At 54.7% G+C, this 21,011-nt stretch overlaps 4 protein-coding genes across 4 annotated transcripts; 2 read left to right on the top strand and 2 right to left on the bottom strand.

Annotated features, from left to right (window-relative positions):
* Positions 1-33: 33 nt before the first annotated feature.
* Positions 34-1,289, top strand: RTA3_3 (Envelope glycoprotein gp160; the record flags this gene model as incomplete). Its single annotated transcript, XM_065758959.1, has 2 exons — positions 34-600; positions 657-1,289. 2 exons carry the CDS (start codon positions 34-36, stop codon positions 1,287-1,289), a joined length of 1,200 nt encoding a protein of 399 aa, XP_065612482.1.
* A 1,051-nt stretch (positions 1,290-2,340) lies between these two features.
* On the bottom strand, positions 2,341-6,069 carry N0V96_010471 (uncharacterized protein; the record flags this gene model as incomplete). The annotated part of the gene is made up of 5 exons (XM_065758960.1): positions 2,341-2,549; positions 2,640-2,901; positions 2,955-3,559; positions 3,613-5,343; positions 5,403-6,069. The coding sequence occupies 5 exons, from the start codon at positions 6,067-6,069 to the stop codon at positions 2,341-2,343; spliced, it is 3,474 nt and encodes a 1,157-aa protein (XP_065612483.1).
* A 1,417-nt stretch (positions 6,070-7,486) lies between these two features.
* On the top strand, positions 7,487-14,803 carry MYO1_2 (class II myosin; the record flags this gene model as incomplete). The annotated part of the gene is made up of 4 exons (XM_065758961.1): positions 7,487-7,948; positions 8,007-8,599; positions 8,622-14,283; positions 14,342-14,803. 4 exons carry the CDS (start codon positions 7,487-7,489, stop codon positions 14,801-14,803), a joined length of 7,179 nt encoding a protein of 2,392 aa, XP_065612484.1.
* A 2,478-nt stretch (positions 14,804-17,281) lies between these two features.
* Positions 17,282-19,467, bottom strand: N0V96_010473 (uncharacterized protein; the record flags this gene model as incomplete). The annotated part of the gene is made up of 2 exons (XM_053197062.2): positions 17,282-17,605; positions 17,671-19,467. 2 exons carry the CDS (start codon positions 19,465-19,467, stop codon positions 17,282-17,284), a joined length of 2,121 nt encoding a protein of 706 aa, XP_053045551.2.
* Positions 19,468-21,011: the final 1,544 nt, after the last annotated feature.

The following is a 21,011-nucleotide window of genomic DNA, read 5'->3' on the forward strand; positions in this document are numbered from 1 at the left end:
CACACCGCGAGCACCGCGGCAAACCCACCCAAGATGGACTACAACAAAATGATGGAAATCGTCCAAGACGCCCACAAAGACCCCTCAAGCATCGACCCAGACCGCATCTTAAACTACATCTTCGCCTCCACAGGCTACAGCATAGAAAACCCCCCTTCCCCACCCGTCATCAACCAGCTCAAAATTGACTTTGCCCGCTGGCTGCCCGCCTTTTGCTTCCTCAAGCCCGATCTCGAGTACTGCAAAGAGGGGGTAATCTCTTTCTATTCGTACCGCGTCTCCCTCGCCGCAAACGTCACCTTTCTCGTCCTGTTTGCCCTGTCCTTTGGCGGGTTCGCGTACACCATGGCCCGCACGCGCCGGGCGAACCTGTTTAGCGTGGCCATGATGCTGGGGATCGTGTCCGAGATGATTGGGTACGCGGGACGCATCTTTAGCTGGAAGAACCAGTGGAACGAGAATCCTTTCTTGGTGCAGGTTTGCTGTTTGACTGTCGGGCCGGCGTTCCTCGCTGCGGGGATTTATCTCTGTCTGCGGCAAATTGTCACTGCGTTTGGGCCCAAGAATTCGAGGATCCCGCCGAAATGGTACACCAGGATCGTAAGCAACCCTCACGTGCTCTCCATGATTATATGGAAAACACTACAATTGAAAAGCAAAAAGACAAATCTAACGAACTCACCCAGTTCATCCCCTGCGACCTAATCTCCCTCGCCCTCCAAGCCGTAGGCGGCGCCCTCGCCTCCGTCGCCTCCAAACGCGACCTCCCCACCGCAAAAGGCGACGCCGTCATGATTGCCGGCCTCGCCTTCCAAGTCTTCACCATGTTCGCCTTCATGCTCGTCGCCGCAGACTTCGCCCTGCGCACCTACCGCGCCTCCCGCCACGCCCACCTCCCCAACCTCTCCTGCGCCCTCGACAACCACCCGGACATGGTCCGCCTCCGCCGCTCCTCGCGCTTCAAAGGGTTTCTGGGCGCGTTGGTGGTGTCCACCGTTTGCATCTTCATCCGGTGCGTCTTCCGCGTCATCGAGCTCAGCGGCGGCTGGACGGGCCCCCTGATGGCGCGCCAGGATCTTTTCATCGCGTTCGAGGGCGTCATGATCGTCGTCTCGGTTGTGGTGTTGAATTTCTTCCACCCGGCGCTGTGTAGCTCGCACCTGTTTGAGCCGCCGGCTGATCGTACGGCTGGTGTGCCAAAGAGGCGTAAGAGGGTGATTTCGGGACCGAGGTTGGTCAACTTTGATTCGTACGAGAAGAGTCACGGGAGCTCCATCGAGACTGCTTAATGGGTTGGGCTTATGCCGAGTTTTTCCCAATGTCCTTGTATCTTTTCTCCCAAAAAAAGCATGTAATACTGTTCCAGACGCTTCCTCCATGCTTTAGGCGTCAGTAGTATAGACCGACTGCTTACCCCTTTTTTTGCTTATTTTCTTTTGCTGAAAAAGCTCAATATTATGGATGGATGGATGGATGGATGGATGGATGGACGGACGCCTTTTTCTTTTCTCTTTCATATTCTTCTTTCCTCTTTTCTCTCACTTCTCTTCTCTTCTCTTCTTTCTTTTCTTTCTCTCTCTTCTTCTGTTCAACCTGCCTTGGTTGCAAATACTACATAGCTGGGAGGAGGTGGCTTTTTGGGCGGGCACGAGAGTTTAATCAAGGGTTCAATCAGAGGTGGTATGCAGAGTTTGGGGTCCGTCAGTACGTAGTTAGAACATGACTGTATTTCCGTTAGAAATAAATTCAGTTGTATTCCACGTACCGAAGCAAGGTCCCCAGCCCCTTTTGACTGGGTTCTCAACATTGACACATGAGCGCACCATAATCACATCCATAATCACATGAAGTAGCCATCTGAGCAAGAGATGAAGACAATGGAGTTTGATTTGAATACGTACGACCCACTACGGGCCACCTGAACAGCTCTTTCGAGGTGACAGCAAGCAACTCAAAGGCTTTGCTATCCCTCAGTTGTCTCAACTCAAAACATGGGAGTGATCTCAGCCACTCTTTTCCAACACTATTTTTTCTTTGCCTACTTGCCGTTTTCCATTGTACCTGTGCCTCACTCCTGATTGCCTCAGGCCGTATCATTTCTGAAATTAACGCAAGGAGGGGGTATCTCGCAAACGCCGCCCAAGACTCTTTTCAGCTGGCCAAAAGGGCCTCTGCTGAGAGGTATGCGGTGGGTATGTGTGTAAAGACGAAGGGAAGGAAACAAAATTCTCTGATGCCAAAGGAAAGGAAAGGGGATGAGCCAATACTCAAACAGTCCAATCGACATGGACATAGGGAGATACAAACGAAGCTTCATCAAGCTCGTGTCTCGTCCGCCATTCAGATCGAAACATTGCCAAGAGGCAGAATTTTTGACGGGTCGCCATTGAAGCGGTTGTGGTAATCGACTATGCCCTTTGCAATGCTGGGGAAGTCTTTGATGTTCTGGGATCTCATCTCTTGCAACAATCTACGCAATCCATCGTTGAACTGCGTTTTCTCGGGTCCTTCCAGGGTCGTGCCACCCAACTGGAGGAGAATCTGGTCGTCTAAACCGCGGGGGAGCGACCGTCAGCGCTCGACATGCCTCGAGGACACGCAACGTGGTTATTAGTCCTTGCGGGGTGAAGGCGACCTACCCGGCAGCTTCATGGACTCGAAATGCTGGTAAATGCAGTCAGCACCCCGAGGGCAGTCCCGGCTGGCTAGCTGGTCTGGACAGATGGGTAGGTTCGGATCAATCCTGTTGCTGTAGGTGAGGGACCGAAGCCCGCCAGGGACGGTTTCAGCAAACTTGGGATGGTATCGGTAAGCACGGAAATACTGCAGTGGACTCTCGTAAGGGGTGAAGCGTTCTCCAGACGATGATGCCTCATCAGTGCTCTGTGTGGCAAGCGGGGCCTAGCAATCAAGTCAGTAACCGAAGCGCTTCCTTGGCGCAAAACAAATTGTACTTCTCTCACGGCGTTGACACCCTGCTCAGGGGTCGACTCGTTAACTCCCAGCGAGATCTGCTCGGGAATCTGTGAGGCTCTGGCACTCGTTTGCTGTGAGTCAGTGTCACTGTTGACAAGCGAAACAGCGCTATCTGCTGCGACTGGGCTGATGGACGGAGACTTCGCGGCAGCTGCCGGAACAACATTCTCAGCGGGCTCGTAGTCGTCTTCAGGCTCTTGCTCCGAGGAGCTGGAGTCATCAGACTCGGCCATGGCAACATCGGAGGCATCATCACTGGTGATTGGCTGCGACTCATCATCATCACCCACAGTCTCAGGGTTGCTGGGAGTCTCATGAAGCGCAGGCATGGGGGTCTCTGTGGAAGGTGGGGCTTGCGAAGGGCTCGCTGCGGCTTTACCAGTGACCGCATTTTCGGCATCATCTGCCGTGTTGGCAATGTCCTTGTCGAGACTCATTGCAGGAGACTTGCTGGAACGCACGCTTGCAGCATTAGATTGTCCAGCCACTTTGCTGGAACTCTGCTCAGCGACCGCGGCAGCAGGCAAAGGAGTCTGCAACTCGGACTGAGGGCCCATCGATGTTGCAGTGACAACGGGGTCGACTTTGTTGAGTTACTATTGAGTATATAATAATGTTTGCAGGATGAGGACTTACCGGAATTGCTTTTCAACTGGTTTTGAGGCTCGGACAACTCATCCGAGTCCTGTTCGAGCTGTTCCATCTCTTGCCTCAATTTCTGCTTCTCAGTCTCCTCTTCCTGAATCTCTTGCTCTAGACGAGACATTTGAATCTGCAGAAGGCGGAGCTTGCTCTTCTTCGTCTGAAGTCTGTTCTCGAGGAGAGGAAGATTGGTGCTGGCAGTCCGAAGCTTCTGGGAACGACTGGATTCACCTTGAATGCGGCTGTCCGATGGTTTGGGCAAGCGCAGTGAACTGCTGGGCTCAGCGATCGCGGGCGACTGCTGGCCGTTGGGCGGATCAGATGCATGGGAGTCACCCATTGACTGGACTCTGCGCATGCTTGGCTTGCCGCCATCCGAATCAAGAGCAGTATCCGGTGTCTGGCCCGCCGACTTCTGGCCGATTGACTTGTCACCCATGGCAGCCTTGAGCTTGGCGCGAGCCTCAGCCAAGGCAATCTTGCGCTTCATGGCCTCAATCTGCTTATCCATGACATCGATATGAGCTTGCTTTGGCTGGCCTACAGCGCCAGACTGAGGAGTAGTGATGTTACTTGGAGCAGGGCTTGAGAGCTGGCGTTGAGGAAGGCCGTTGGACAGGGGTGGAAAGTCCCGGAAAGACGCTGGTCTCAGAGATGGCGTGTCTTGCTGAGTGCTTGACGGCTCATCTGTGGGAGACCCAATCTCCATCTCAACATCCTCGTCATCGGACCCGTCACTAACATCAATGACAAACCGAGTGTCTTGCTGAGTATGACCGAATGGGCGCTTGTTGGCATAGGTGTTGGCCACGAAATCGGATGCGACAGGTCTTTTGCGCTGGTTGATGAGAGGTGTAGGCTGTGGAGCAGATGTGAAAAGGCCAGGAATGGCCGAAGCTGGAGCAGTCTGACGATCAGCTGATTGTTGCAGGGCATTGGGCCGAGCAAGTTGGTTTGCAGCAGGCGCCACAACCGGCACGTTGGCAATTGCTGATTGAGGTCTGCGAGGAGGTTCAACTGGGGAAGCCTCCTTTGACTGAGAGGATTGCAAAGAGCCTTTGCGCTCCGCTGCCTTCTGAGCACGTGCTTCACGGGATTTCTGCAGAGCATCCTTCTTTTGTTGCTGGACAAGTTCCTTATCGTTCGGCACACCAGCTTGTGCACCAGTGGCGATGGACGAGGATGCTGCTGCCTTTGCACCCTTTGCAGCCAACAGACGAGCAATCCGATCCTTTCTCTCTTCACCAGCCGACTTCACTGCTGAAGGCGATGACTGTTGCTGAGTCGGGGGCTTTGGGGGCAGCGCTGCACCTGTCGTTCTGGCCTGTTGAGGGGCAGACTGACCAGAGGCATAAGAAAGCCCGGGCAGGGATGTAGCAGTGGAAAGGCCTGGAATAGAGAATTGACTGGGTGCTTTGGTATCCAGCTTCAAGTCAGTCAAAAGGTTGTCGACGATGGTTTTGTCGATACCCTCATCAACAAAGTCCTGACGGCGGACACCCAGGGGCCAGAGATTGCCAATAGCGGACCGGGCCCTCTGTCGAGCTTCCTCGACTGCATTCTTGCCTTGCTGCTGACCGGCACCCATTGCGAGAGGCTGATTGAACTGTCCGCTAGAAACCGGCATTTGCGAGGAGGAAGCGCCGTGTTGATGGTTGGGCGCCGTGCGCGGGTGAACTTCGTGGGGAGACAGATGGGGAGAGTATGATCCGGAATGCTCTCGATCTGCTGCGTGTTAGCTCTGAACCGACAAGAAATCTTCATTTTAAAATAGGAATACGCACCATCACCGCCGGCCACTGCAGGGCGCTTCATCCCGCCATCTCTCGGGCCGCCGTAGGAGCTGGCATTGGGATGACCGGCACTGCTCTTGCCATTGCGCGCGTTCGCAAATGTGGTAGTAGGAACATTCTGGCGTTGCTGGCGTGAGCTCGCCTCTGGAAGGATCTCCTGAGGCTCGTACACGTCATCGAGTTCGCCGTCAGAAAGCTCGCCTTCCTCGGCATCGTTGGACGTTTGTTTCGTGGAACGCTTCGGCGCGATAGGAGGGAGAGCGCCGGAGGCGACGGGGGCCTTGGGCTTCGGGGCCTGGTCGGAGTGATAGTACTGCGATGCTGGGATGAGGTTGGGACCCTCTCTCGGGGGCTGCCAGTGATGCTGGAGAGCCGGCTGCTGTTCCTGCGACTGCTGAGGTTGCTGCCAACCAAAGCTCTGAGGAAGCTGGGGAAGCTGAGGGAGATGGCCGTAGCCGCCAAGGCCAGGAATCATGTTTTGATTCTGCTCGTATGAGGGCTGTGAGTGCATGACACCATCATAGTTGTTTTCCGTGTGCTGAGGATATTGAGCGAAAGGCGGTGCAATCGGGTAGGAGTAGGGCTGCTGCTGCGGCTGCTGTTGAGCAGGCGGCTGACCTGGGTACGGCGGGTACCCAAAAGGGTAGTAATTGTTCATGGCGAATACCTGCGACTGTGACTGCTGGACCGCCTACCTTGTGAATTGCGACAAAGAGGTACTCGAACGTTGAAAGAAAGAGTTCAGCCCAAAATCAAAAGGCAGGGAGTGGTGGCGGGCAAGTGTGTTCGCGATGGTGCTTCTGATTGCCAGTCCTTCAACAATTGTGGAGGAAGATTGTCTCTAGCTTGGTGCGCTAGAATGGAAGGTGCAAGCTGGAAAGATCTGGGTGAGTCGAGTCGGTGGGCAAGGGCGAAAGGAGCATGGCAATTCGCATTCGCGGTGGAGAGAGGGAGACTGGGGTGGTGTTGGTGGGAGGTCAGGGTTGGCAAGTGTGATGTTGGAATTGACTTGCTCTGCCTCGCGCCAACAGGAGGGAGAATTTCACGGCGCGAAAAAAAAAAGCTCTCGTCGGAAAAATAATCGTCATGCACTTACTCCGTACAGCGGTCAGCAGTGGGCAGTGGGCGGTGGGCGGTGGGCGGTGGGCGCGTAGCAGCGGCTATCCGAATCTCCGAATTGGGATAGATTTCAGGGAAGAGGAGATCTGGCAGATGAAAGCGACGAAAGAAAAAAAAGAATCTCGTAATGGTCTGTCTGTATTGAGCCGTCGCATCACAAAAAGATGCGACTTTGGGCGAGCTTTGGAACGTTGATGTCTTTGAAGGTTCCAAGTAGCTGCAAAGTGCGACTGCGACAGCGACTGCGACGGACGGAGGTTGGGGCGGGTGGACGGCTCTCGGGCAGTTCTCGACTTTCGAGTATTTCGGGCGGGATTACTGGGGCAAAAGTGGCAGGCACGGAAGGGCACCTCAACGTGGGCAGGCAGATCCAAACAACCTACCGGTACCTTACCTGGAAGGCCCGAGTCAAATGGAAATTCAAGGCCGTGAGGCTGCAAGGATGGCCGTGGCCAACAGTGAGGAGACACTCCATTTACCTCTAATCCTCATCCGGCTAGTGTGACTTGAGACGGTCTCGCGTCACCTTTGTCGCTGGCGTCTGTCACGTGGGGGGCCCCCCCAGTGGCCCCCTCTATTGTTTACTTTGCTCAGGCGTACCCTGAGCAACCGTACTCCTGAATCCCTGTTCTTTGTTAGTCCAGAGTCAACAATACAATATCCATCCTTACGTCGATTGTAAATCCTCCACTTTCCCAGCCTCCCCGACATTGCCTTGATCTCGTCTTTTCGTCACTGGCAATTTCGCCCAAGAGGCTGCGATCCCGCGACGTCTTTCATATTGTTTTCTTTCAGAGTTTCGTCGTTTTCGTTGCCCTTCGTCAGCTTTGCCTCTATCTTAATGTGTACTCTATGAGCGACGTTTTGCGACGAAAGACACGAACCCAACACGACACGCCGCCCTGAGGGCTGCGCTCTTCTGACGATACCCTACTCCTTCACACATTCCTCAAATCATGGCGCAACCACGGAATAATCCTTTTGCTAGGACCTCGCCCGGTCCTAGCAGCGGCCGGCCGAAATCCGCAGTCTTCTCATCACCGTCTCCGCTATCAGCCGTTACCACGCCCGTATCGCACGTCAGAAACCATTCCACTGCCTCGGCAGCACCCGCAGCAGCAGCTGCGGCATCTGCGGCACCTGCAGCCCCTATCATGTTCTCAGGAACCGGCCACTTCCGCCACAATCGCTCCGACTCGAGAAACAGTGGCTCTGGTTCCGGGACCTTTGCGCCCTCCTTCATCAAGACGGAGGAGATGCGCCGTGGTTCTGACACAGTCAAAGGCATCGAAGGCGAGAACGACTTCTCAGGAAAGCGTTATGTGTGGCTTAAGGACCCGCAAGCTGCTTTCGTGAGAGGTTGGGTGGTTGAGGAGACAGGAGGGAACAAGATACTCGTTCAATGTGACGATGGTACAGTGAGTGCTCTGATCTGACCGACTCGTGCCTTCATGACATGGGTAGCTGACATGCAAGCTTCAGCAACGAGAAGTCGACGCCGAAAGCGTCGACAAGGTCAATCCCGCCAAGTTCGACAAGGCAAACGATATGGCAGAATTGACCCATCTAAACGAGGCGTCCGTCGTCCATAACCTCCACATGAGATACCAAGCCGACCTTATCTACACCTATTCCGGCCTCTTTTTGGTCACAGTCAACCCCTACTGCCCGCTACCCATCTACACAAACGAATATATCAATATGTACAAGGGGAGGAGTAGGGAAGACACCAAACCACACATCTATGCCATGGCCGACCACGCTTTCCGCAATCTGGTGGATGAAGGCGAGAATCAAAGTATCCTTGTCACCGGCGAGTCCGGTGCTGGTAAAACCGAGAACACCAAGAAGGTGATCCAGTACCTTGCCGCCGTCGCGCACTCCGAATCCCCCGTAAAGAACAAGTCTCAGCAGTCCAACCTGTCACAACAGATCCTCCGAGCCAACCCTATTCTTGAGGCCTTTGGTAACGCTCAGACGGTGCGGAACAACAACTCTTCACGATTCGGTAAATTCATCCGGATCGAGTTCAACAAGGCAGGTGCCATTTCTGGCGCCTTTATCGACTGGTACCTCTTGGGAGAAGTCTAGGGTCGTCAGGATCAACGGGCATGAGAGAAACTACCACATCTTCTACCAGCTTCTCAAGGGCGCAGACAGGAAGCTGAGGCAGGAATTTCTCCTTGACGGCTTGGATGTCGAGGATTTTGCTTACACGCGCGCTGGCCACGACACGATCGTCGGCGTCTCCGACCGTGAGGAGTGGGACTCGCTGATGGAGGCATTCAATGTCATGGGCTTCTCAGACAAGGACCAAAACTCAATCATCCGCACAATCGCCGCTGTGCTACATCTCGGAAACATTTCTGTCGTCAAGGAAAGCCGTGCCGCAGATCAAGCTCGACTGGCACCTGATGCCAAGGAACAAGCAGCCAAGGTTTGCAAGCTCCTCGGTGTTCCGCTAGAACCATTCCTGCAGGGCTTGCTTCACCCCAGAGTCAAGGCTGGCCGCGAATGGGTTGAAAAGGTTCAGACGCCCGAGCAGGTCCGACTGGGGCTGGACGCGCTGTCCAAGGGTATCTACGAAAGAGGTTTCGGCAACCTCGTAACTCGCATCAACCGTCAACTAGATCGTACAGGCATGGGCATCGACGACTCACGGTTCATTGGTGTCCTGGATATTGCTGGTTTCGAAATCTTTGAAGAGAACAGCTTTGAGCAGCTTTGCATCAATTACACCAACGAAAAGCTCCAGCAGTTCTTCAACCATCACATGTTCGTGCTCGAGCAAGAAGAGTACGCGAGGGAACAGATTGAATGGCAGTTCATTGACTTTGGACGCGACCTTCAGCCTACGATTGACCTCATCGAATTACCCAACCCCATTGGTATCTTCTCTTGCTTGGACGAAGACTGTGTCATGCCCAAGGCTACAGATAAGTCATTCACCGAAAAGCTCAACTCCTTGTGGGACAAGAAGTCGAACAAATACCGCCCTTCACGACTCGGCCAAGGCTTCATCCTCACGCATTACGCGGCGGAGGTCGAGTATTCCACCGAGAGCTGGCTGGAGAAGAACAAGGATCCGCTGAATGATAACATCACTCGTCTCCTTGCTTCCTCTACTGACAAGCACATTGCCGATCTCTTCGCCGACTGCGCCGATGTCGACGACGATCTAGGTGCCAGCCGCAACCGGGTCAAGAAGGGATTGTTCCGAACTGTCGCACAGCGCCACAAGGAGCAGCTCCACAGTCTGATGGCACAGCTTCATTCCACCCACCCTCACTTCGTCCGCTGTATTCTGCCCAACCACAAGAAGAAGCCCAAGCAGTTCAACAAACTGCTCGTTCTTGATCAACTGCGATGCAATGGTGTTCTCGAGGGTATTCGCATTGCCCGCACTGGCTTTCCTAATCGTCTTCCTTTTGCTGAGTTCCGTCAACGCTATGAGGTACTCTGCAGAAACATGCCCAAAGGCTATCAAGAGGGTCAAGCCGTAGCGGCAATGATGCTCGAGAAGCTTGGTCTAGACAGGAGCTTGTACCGCGTGGGCCTTACGAAGGTCTTCTTCAGAGCTGGTGTACTAGCCGAACTGGAAGAGCAGCGTGATGCCCTTATCACCGAAATCATGTCTCGATTCCAGTCAGTTGCACGTGGCTACATCCAGCGACGAGTCGCTTACAAAAGACTGTTCCGGACGGAGGCCACCCGCATCATTCAGAGAAACTTCAACACCTACCTTGACCTGATGGAAAATCCGTGGTGGCAGCTTGTCAGCAAGATGAAGCCACTCCTGGGCGCTACTCGTAGCGCGACAGAGGTCAAGAAGAGGGATGCGATGATCCGCCAGCTTCAGGACAAGATGAAACAAGAATCCGATGATCGCCACAAGCTGGAAGAGGATCGCCGAAACGTACACAACGAGATGGTCCGGATTCAACAGACCTTAGAGAGTGAACGTGCCCTAGCTTTGGACAAGGAAGAGATCTTCAAGCGTCTACAAGTGAGAGAAGCGGAACTCGAAGAGAAGCTCTCTGGCGCCATAGAAGACCAAGAGAGGCTGGAGGACCAACTTGACGACCTGCTAGAAGCTAAGAAGAGGGCTGAGCACGACGTTGAAAAATACCGGGCTCAACTGGAGCAAGCAGCACTACTTATCGCACGGCTGGAGCAGGAGAAGTCAGAGCTCTCGGAACGCACCGAGGAGCTGGAGCGCTCTATCGAAGAGATTTCGCAGAAGCAATCGGAGCGCAGTGAACAGGAGAGACTGCTCGAGGACGAAATCAAGATGTTGCAGAGTCAGCTCAATCTCAAGGATCGCAAAGCACGGGACTTGGAGAGCAAACTCCTCCAGATCGACCAGGACCTCGAAGTCAAATTGCGGACAGCACAGAAAGATTTGCAATCGTCAAAGTCGAGAGAATCCCAACTGGCTCTCGAGAACCGTCAGGTCCAGCAGCAACTTTCCGAACTATCCAAGACTTCGACAGACTACGAGGACCTTGTCCGCAAGAAGGAGAGCGAATTGTCCGTTCTTCGGGGAGACAACAAGAAGTTCGAGATGGAGCGCCGTACCTTTGAGGAGCAAAAGAAGGTTCTCGTCTCCGAGAAGGAGACCGCTGCATCCAAGCTTCGTGAAGTTCAGGCCGAGATTACAGCTATCAAATCACAGCAGTCTCAGCTCGAGAGGGAAGCCGAGGATGCCAAGAAACTTCTTGAAACACGGCTTTCCGAAGATGCCCAGGCAGACGAGAACCGCCAAGTCTTGGAAGCTCAGATCAAGGACCTCAAGGATGAGCTCTTTAATATTCAAAAGGAGCTTAGCAGGGAGAGGCAATCACGCGACGACGTTCTCCTACTGAGCGAGCACAAGTTCAACGCCTTGCAAGAAGAGTACGATCATCTGAACGAATCGAAGATCATTATAGAGAAAGAGTTGTACGTTCAGCAAGATAACCTGCGTCGAACCAAGGAAGCCCGCGACACCGCCGAACGGGAACGCGACGAAGCGAGACAGGAGATCAGACGTCTCCGGGTCGCCAAGACTCAAGCCGAGGAAGCTCGCATGCAAGCCGAGACTGAAGGTGAACGGGCTGCTTCTCGGGCTGCTCGAGAGAGGGAGGAAAGCCTTCGGAAGGATCTCGAGGCCGCCCAGGAAAGGTTGAAGTGGTTCGACGACGAGTGCGCCAATCTCAATCATCAAGTCGAGGATCTCAATAAGCTTATCCTGTCTTCTGGAGAGTTTGGTCTCAAGAACGATCAGGAGAAGGAGAGACTCGAGCGGGAGCTGGTCACTGTTAAGGGTCGCCTCAAAGCCTCGGAGAATGACAACCGTGCGCTTCTCAACAAGCTCCAGCAGAAGGGGCTGGAAATCGCTCGCTCAAGCTCGAGAGCCAGCGAAGCTTCAAGAAGTCAAGTGCTGGGTCTGCAACGTGAAAAGACCCGAGCCGATGAACAAAACGCTCAGCTGAACAAGCAGCTTGGCGAAGCTCAATTCACCATCGCTGGCCTCGAGAAGAAGGCGGAGAAGTTGCAGCTCAACCTGGAGGATCTCAACCATGAAGTAGCCCGGGAAGCCAAGGCTTCGAGGAATGCCGAGAAGACAGCATCAACAGCTACTGCGCAACTCGCGGAGGCCAATCGCACTATCGAGTCTGAGCGCCAGCTTCGTACACAGGCTCAGGCTACTGTCCGAACTCTGCAAACTACCATGGAAAGTAGGGAAAAGGAATTGCAAGAGCTAAGGGCGCAGATGCTCAAGGTCCTTAAGACGGTCGATCCCGACGTTGTTGTCCCGCCTCAAGCAGACGGCACAAACGAGGGCGTGCTTAGCAAGAATTTCGATCTGGTTAGGAAAGTCGAAGATCTCCAGCAGAACCTTCGGGTCCAAACGGCTGCTAGAACAAATGCCGAGGCCCAGTTGGCTGAGCTGCGCTCTTCTCGCATGGAGTCTCCCATGAGGCCCAAGCTGGAAGAGATCAGCCCTAACGAGGCCCCTTTCAATGGCTCGCCCACCTTCAGGCGGTCCAAGATGCAGAATCGTCAGTACTCGAACAACTCGACGCCCACCCGCCGTTTCGAGCCAGAGAATATGGACTCGGCTCGCTCTGATAAGACTGCGGACATCCTGAGCTTCAACAACCGCATGGATCTCAAGGCCGAGGTTGAGGAGTTGCAGAACCAGCTTCAGATTGCCGAGATGCAGAATCGACACCTCCAAAGCCAGATCGAGCGCGGTTCCTCGCCCCCAGAGGAATTCGACGAGAACTCATCTGTTCTTCGAGTCCAGAAGTTGGAGAAAGTCAACAGCCGCCTGCACGACATGCTGGACGACTCCGCAAGGAAGGTGTCGGCTCTGGAGCGGAGCGTGAGGACCGGCGAGTTGTCTCTGCGTGATATTCAGACCCGATCGCACGAAGAGATCCTGGACGCGCTCAACAGCCAAGAAGAGGCGCGTCGCTCACTTCTGCATAGTCACAGGGATGCCATCTCGGAACTTTCGGATGTCAAGAACCATTTCGAACGGATGCGCCACGATCGAGCTGCTCTTGAAGTCGAGCTTCGTGACACCACATCCGAACTCGAGGAAATGAGCCTGGCTCGCGAGCAAGAGGCTGCCAGCCGCAGCCAGCTTTTGCAGGACTTCTCAGATCTGCAGATTCAACTTGACAACCAGACTTCCAAACTCGCCGACGTTGGGTCCAGCTTGAACCTATACAAGAGTCGTGCTGATGAGTATTTCAGTAAACTAGAGCAAGCCGAGATTGCCGTTTTGAAGGCCAACCGGGCAGAGTTGTTCGCCAAGACGCAGGCGAAGGAGGCCGAGGAGACGTACGCCGAAGTCATGTCCGAAAGAGAAAAGATGGACGCCACCATTGAGGACCTTCAACGCCAGAACCAGAGGCTTGAAGAGAAGCTCGAGGACGTTTCGACCGATCTGGATGCCGCAAGCCAAGCTAAGAAGCGCCTTCAGCACGAGCTCGAGGACTACAGGAACCAGAGAGCCAACGATATCGAGGACAAGGAAACCAGTATGGAGCAAACACGCAAGAAGTACCAAGCCGAGTTCGCCACATTGACCAAGGAGCTTGATCTGGCTCGCGAGGAGAAACTCTTCAAGCAAGCCGAGATTGCCCGGTTGCGCGAGGAGCTTGATGAGCTCCGCTCTAAGTGGGACGATGAAGTTCTCAACAGCTCGACCTGGTCCAAGGAAAAGGCCCGCCTCGAGTCAACTCTGGCTGATGTCGTATCGTCACGCGATGAGGCGGTCAACGCCCACAGCGAGGCCCAAGGCAAGGTCGTGACTTTGCTTTCTCAGGTTCGGTCTCTCCGGGCCTCTGTGGATGAAGTGACTTCTGAGCGAGATCTTCTTGTCCGGGAGAAGCGCAGCATCGAGGCTCGCCTTGAAGAAGCTAAGGCTGGTCTGGAAGATCTCACCAATGGTGACAGCGCATCACTTCGTGACGCCGCCAACCTGGACAAGGAAATGTTGGAGTTGAAGTCCAGCCTGGCTCAGCATGAAGACATTGCAGCTGCTGCAGTGGAGAAGATGAGACGCGCCGAGGCACTGGCTGCGGAAATGCAAAAGGAGGCCATGGTTGAGCGCGAGGCCAGCACACAGCTCCAGAAGGTTAAGGCCACCCTGGAGAAGTCTTTGAATGAGATTCAGATCAAGTTGGTCGACCTTGAGACCAAGGGCTACTCAAGCGCCAGCCAAGATATCAAGTTCCTGCACAAGCGCATCCAAGAGGTAAGAATAGCCAATTACAAGACACGCTTCTTATACAGTAGCTAACAACATCAATCAGCTTGAGTCCCAGCTTGAGGAGCATGAGAATGAGAAGAATAAGTCCCAGCGATCGGTTCGCAATGTTGACCGGATCGTCAAGGACCTCCAAGGTCAGATCGACCGCAAGGACAAGCAAAACACACAGCTGCAGGACGACGTTGCCCGCATGCGTGACAAGGCGGAGAAGCTCCTGCAAACGATTGAGGAGCTTCAGTCGTCCGAGTCGGAGAACCAGCTTCAGGCACGCCGTGCTGAGCGGGAACTCCGCGAGGAAAAGGAGAGGTCGATGCGCCTGGAGCGTGAGCTCGAAGGCATCAAGGCGTTGAGATTCGAAAAGGGGGCGGCGTCCGCGATGGGAAGCGTCCGCGGCGCGTGGCGCACAGGGTTCAGCGTTGATGATGATACCGCCTCTATGATTTCTGTACCCAAGCGGAAGAGCAGCCTTAGTCGGGCCCCGAGTCTCACCAAGGGGTTCTTGTGAAAGGGGCGGGGTGTGAAGAGTATGATGTCGATGTTTGGGGAAAAGACGTTGTAATGTTTAAATGGGATTGACTGAGCACGGGTTGTTTTGGCGTTCGAGCCACAGACTGTAAAGGTCTGGGGATACGGAGCGTGCGTTTGGTCACGAAGGGCGTGTTATGGTGTTTTTCTTTCCTGTTGTATACGTACAGCATCGGCGTGTCTAGCATCGGGTTTGCGCTTGTTTTATTGTTGTTGTGGTCAAAATTACATATTTTCAGTTGCCTTTATGAGACGAATAGATTCGGAAATTAAGAAGAGGAGCCCATGACTTGCTATCCACATGTGTATCTAAGTTCATGTGAATGAAAATTGTTTCGTGTCCTCACCGCTGGATTCGTCGTGGATGTTGTTTGGCCTTGGTGGTTGTACTTGGGTGACCTTGGATATGCGGGTAGCCGCGCCTGCTTGTCTTACTTGTTTTCTGTTATTTTAAAAGTCTTTTTTTTTTCCAACAAAGCAGAATCTGCCTCATCATTCAAAGTCCGGGAGGCGGGATTCGGATGACTTGATACAAATCGAAAACGACGATCTATAAGACAGCATTCTATCATCGCGGTCGAAAAAGACTCTCTTTTTGGAGATGACGGACCTTCGACAGCGAGTACCGATCGGGGGACTTAGTGATGTCGGAGGCGATGTGATTTGTCTCGATGATGATGGGGTTATTGAGGAAGGTGTTGATGTCGGCGTGGTTGGTGGTGATGGTGGCGGTAGTGGTGGGGGGTATTATTACTATGATGATGGGAGTGAAGATACCTCTGAATCTGAGACGACGTCGGAAGAGGAGGAGGAAGGCTGTAGCGGGTGTGGTGGGTGTGGAGGGTGTTGGGAGGAAGATGAGTGTTGCTTTGAGATGGTGGAGTGTTGTTCCGGTGGGTATGGGTGTCAGACTAGAGGAGGAGGTATGAGAGAAAGTTGTGGGTTTGGATTTGGATGTGATGTTGGTAGGGGGACGACACGAAGTGGTTGTGGGGGTAAGAGGGGGAAGAAGTGTGAGGAGTTTGAGCAGAGGAAGAAGTGCAAGGCATGTGAGAAGAGGGGGAAGAAGAAGAAGAAGGGGAAAGGGTTCTGGAGTAAGCTTTATCCTGTGAAGAAGTTGGGGGGAGTGGGGTGGTGATGTTGTTGGGGTGTCGAGGTGTCCTGGTGAGGTGAGTATCTCGATCTATCTACCTTCGCCTTTTACTTTCCTTTCTCTTTGCTTGCAAATGATACTTTGGGTAATTTTTTTTGGGAGCAGCCGGAGTTGAGGTTGATGTGTGACTGTGCTGATGGTGTCAAATAGCAAGATCCGAAGAAATGGGGCTTCAAAGTCGACGACAAACCACGCGGGTCACGAGGATGTCTCTCGGGATCTACGAATACGATGACGAAGCATGTCTGTACCGGTACTGGATCGTGCGGGGATTCAAGACGGCCGTACATGGCGACAGAACCCCGGCGAGGAGGAAGAGGGCAACGGCATACACAAAGTCACGAACCGAGGAGGCGTTATCGCACTGGGTTGTCTGGAGGAGACCTTGACCAGAGATACAAAGAGGTCTTTAGCCCTTCGCGGGGTAGGTGGCTGTTGTTCCCGGTTGCGAAGTATGAGGCTTCTCCTCCTCCTCCTCCTCCTCGGAGAAGCTCATCTCGCGGTGAGTGGAGTAGGCCGCGTTATGAGGCAAGAAGTAGGTCTCGCGATGGAGGGAGGTACTTTCGTGAGAGGGTCCGACATGTTTATGTTCGGCGCGAGGGTGATGATGGGAGGTGGAGGGGTGAGATGGGGAGGAGCAGGAGTAGGAGTGTAACCAGGAGCAGAAGTAGGACTGTAAGTAGGGATAGGAGTCGGAGTCGGAGTCGGAGTGTGAGGAGGGGGGTGAGCGGGGATAGGAGGGATGGGTATGTCATGCACGGCGGTCGTGGGGATGAAGGGGTACGGGAGTTTAGGGGCGGTGTCGGATATGATGACGGACGACGTGGTGACGAGCGTGGTTTGAATCGTGGAGGCGGGTATCATCATGAGCAACGGCGCGGTGATGATCGAGGAAGGGGTAGTGTCGAACCTGGAAGTAGGAGACGGGCGAGGAGCTGGGAGAGGAGGTCGGATGTTAGTGAGAGGGTTGGGGAGATGGATGATCGGTCGCAGGGGAGTTCATATGCTCTGGGGGAGACGGCTGTTGCTAGGAGGGATGAGGTGGTGAAGGCGGTTCGTTTTCAGGGTCACTCGCGGTCATGATGATGATCGTGGGATGGGTTTTAACTTGAGTAACAAGCTTTACGGTCAAAAAATCGCGGAAGACCATGTGTAGAGCGTGATCTCGAGTTCAGCAATATGATATATAATATTTCATTCAAATAACCTCCCATCTCACATGATCTCATTACATCCCATCGTCAATCTCTTCATGCAATTAAGTTACTCCCCTTTTCACTCTTCGTTTTGATATCCAGAAACCTCTTACCGCACCTGCGCCGGCACTTTTTCGTAACTCTTCACCTGGTCGGGCATACGGTAGATACACAGCTCTCTACAGAACATGCCCCACTCGCCGCTGGTGCCCTCGCGGACGGCCTCCTGCATGTCGCGGCCGTACCGCTCCCGGTAGGCGCGCTTGATGGCTTCGAGGTGGTGACGGTCCCAATGGAAGCGGACGAGGCGGGAGATGAGCAGCTCACGGCGCAGGTCGTCCTTACGGCTTGCTGTAAGGGCGTGGTGGACTAGCAGGGCGTCGCGGACGGGTCTGTTGATGACGCCGTTGAGGACGTGGGCGAGGAGTTCTCCCTATGAAGACAACATGTGTTAGTTCTGTGTCTATCTTTGTTTGTGTAACCATGGAAATTACTCACCACTAGGTTGCCGCTTTTCTTGAGCGCGTCGCGGGCAAAATTGGTACGGTACGTCCGCTCGTACAACTTGAGCACCTCGCGCAAATGCGAATCGCTCCTCTGCACGACGATGCTAATCATGAGCGACTCGCCGCCCTTTTCCGACTTGACGGCCTTGCGCAGGTCCGAAACATCATCTTCGACCGAGTGGTAGTCGATGGCCAGGCGGCGGCCGTACGGATCATACTCCTCCATCCGGCGCTCTTCGAGCACCATCAGCACGGCCTTTTTGAACTTATCCTCCTTTAGCTCTGTCTTCATGCACTTTGTCAGGCTGTTGTCGTACTTTTTATCGCTGAAGCCGTCCTTGATGAGGCGGATCTCGTGGTTGGTGCGGCCCATGAGTGACTCGATGAGCAGCTCCCGACGCGTCTTGTCGCCCTGATACCAGAAATTGGCCCAGTACGCCTCGCTCTCCCACTGACCGAGCGCCGTGGCGTAGCAGGCCTTCATCAGGTTCGGTTCGGAGTCCTTGAGGCGGGAGCGGATGTGCTTGGCCACGTTGACGCCCTTGCGGTCGGCGCCCGTCTTGACGAGAGCCTTGTATTCCTTGCGGAGGTCCATGACCTGGTCGTGTGTGAGGCCGGGCAGGATCTCAATAAGCGGCTCCGGGTCCGGGTTTTTCCTGTCACTGCGTAGCGCCTTTGCGATTCTCGACGCATCGTCCTCAATGTCGTGGAACCGCGCACGGCGGCGTCGTCGGCCTTCGTCGTCAGAGCCGATTGGCGAGAGGGGCTCCATGACCTGCAGGTCGTGTGATGAGGGGAGCAGCATGGGTGACGGCATGGGTGACATGTCCTGATAGGTGCCGTGGTACGACTCCAGCAGCGGCGACCCCGGTGCGTTGGCTAGCGACATGCTCACGTTCATGGAGTGGTGGCCAGTGTTTACAGAGAGGTTCGACATGCGGTGAGTAGGCGGCTGGGGCGACTTGTCCCGCCTGCGGCTGCCGGGCTCGACGGTTAGGACATTGGACGAGACGCGCGGGTCGTTGGCGTAGTACTGCGCGGCGCCGGCCGAGATCTGTGGTCCTGGACTCGGTGCGCGACCAGAGTATCGGGGCTCAGGGGCGAGGCCGCCTGGTCTAGAAGCATTGGGATCGAAGCCGTATGCGAGGTTCTCCTCCAAAGCCTTCTTCTTTTCTTCCTTCTTCTTGGCCTTGTCGTCGGTCTTTGCGTATTCGTAGGGCTGCGGCTGAGCGTAAGCGTAGCCGCCGGGCGACACAGGGCGAGGGGGCTTCGCTGGGGGGTACAGGTCGCCCGCGTCAGGGCGAGGCGGCTTTTGAGGCGCGTATTCGGCCTCGTTGCCGTATTTGCTGTTACTGCGACCGTGACTGCTGTACTTTGCGGGCAGATACTTGAGCTTGTCGTCGTCGCGGGGCTCGTCGTACTTTTCGCGCGAGTTGCGGTAGTAGTTGTCTTGCGGGGATGGGGGCGGACGGTAAGCAGGATTGCTGCCGCGCGGGTCGTCGTAGTCGTAGAGTGACCTGGTGCCTGGAAACATTGCGTCGCTGCCGTCCTCTGGGTAAGGAATAGCTCCCGACATGGCGCGGCTGGCGCCTGGCTCTGCGGTGACGACGTTGGCGCCTCCTCTCTCGCGTCCATATCTACCACCATCGAGGTCGTCTTCCGGGTAAGCATAGCTTGGCTCGCGCGGGGGATCAACCATGGCGGGGACCGCTGGGCTCCGACTGCGCTCGCGACGGCCTGGTGAGCGCGAACGGGTACGACGGCCTCGGTCGTCAACCTGGAGAGACATGGTAGTTGCTTGGAGACTTTTGGACACTCGAACTGGGTTTGTCGCTGTCGAATCTGAACTTGACTGCGAAAATGCGAGCTGACGGGAACCGAGGTGGGGTTTTGGAGCTCGAAGTTGAGACAAAACGTGCGGGACAGGGAATGAGGGGCTCTCTCTGGCCCAAGTGTACGTGTGTGTGGGACAGCGATGGGAGCTCCTCTTTTTTTGCTCTTATATATCAGATGGAGAGAGAAGAGATGAGATGTCGCGTGCTCTCTTAGCTTCAATTGAGCAGCGTGCGGCTGACTTCAAGTACTTGTACAGATCTTGGAGCCTCGAGAATCGGGTTGGATACGAAACGAAAGACAAGGAGGCTGTGGATGCATGTAAAAGAAAGGAAAGGAGACAGATAGATGCACTAATGTAAGGGTAGGCATGGGAAAATGGGGTGAGTGAGCAATGAGCAAGCCACCCAAAAGGAGAAGAGTTGGGCTGAAGGATGTGAAACCCACCCAGTTGCATAGCGTCTCTTCCCCATCCTGACCACAACGGCATCAGCATCAGCATCAGTAGCAAGTTAGTTGGTTAGCAACAGCAGTTGCGGTACCATGCAGTAAGCTAATGGAGCTCGCATCGTCTACATCCCCTGTTCTGACTCCTCGGTGACTACCTAGCTTGGCGGGAAATGTGTCGTATGAGCTACTGGCGAGTAATGCTTCGCGACATTACCTGCAGCACTGGCATGGCATTATGAGGTAGCCGTGTCTCTTGGATCTGCTGATCAAAGTTGTCCGTCTAGACCGTCAGGCGCTAATGGCTGTGTGGTTGCGCCGGTTGGTCCAATGGCCGCGATGGCCTCAAATCTAAGGGCCCCTCAAAGATTGCCAACACCGCCTTTCTGTCGTACTGCGTCCTGCGTGCACCAAGACCCTCAAGACAGAGCCCCCGGAGGACCAGGGGGGCGGGCTGGGGTCGACCGTCAATGTGGGCATGAGAGGAAGGCTGTGAACGGCGGCAAGTCCGTGGCAACGGGTTCCTCCAGGGAAGCTAAGCTCTCCGACCCCGTGGCCGGCGGCGGCGGCGAAGAGGGGTGGACGGTGGGCCTCTGCAAACTCGAGAGCAATTCCCAACGGGCCGTCTTGTGTTGTGATGACATGCTGCAGCGGAGCGGGGCCGGGATCCCCGCCATGCTGCCCTAGTTGTCCTATCAACATGCTCCCGCTGCGGACGATGCAAGGGCCTCTGGGGGCTGAACGAGTGCGTGCTGCCGCTGCTGCACCAGTGACGATGACACGCTGGGAATCTGGTCGATGGTCGACGGTCGACGGTCGACGATTTCGGCTCAGGACCTGGATGAGTGTGACACGGCGGGTGGGATGAAAGGCCGAAGGATTCCGTGCATCCAGATACATTAATTACATAATCTTCCTTGACAGACTGACAGCACTCCACTTTTGGTTGATTATGTAAGACATGGAGAACCGGAGACTTTCGGCCAAAGGCAGGGCCGCCGGTGGTCGTTGCTGTGCAATCGGGTTATCGGGATAAGCCGGGCTGCACGGACC

Source organism: Colletotrichum fioriniae (assembly GCF_027942845.1).
Source record: "Colletotrichum fioriniae strain IMI 355084 chromosome Unknown scaffold_14, whole genome shotgun sequence".
In the NCBI taxonomy this organism is placed as follows: Eukaryota; Fungi; Ascomycota; class Sordariomycetes; order Glomerellales; family Glomerellaceae; genus Colletotrichum; species Colletotrichum fioriniae.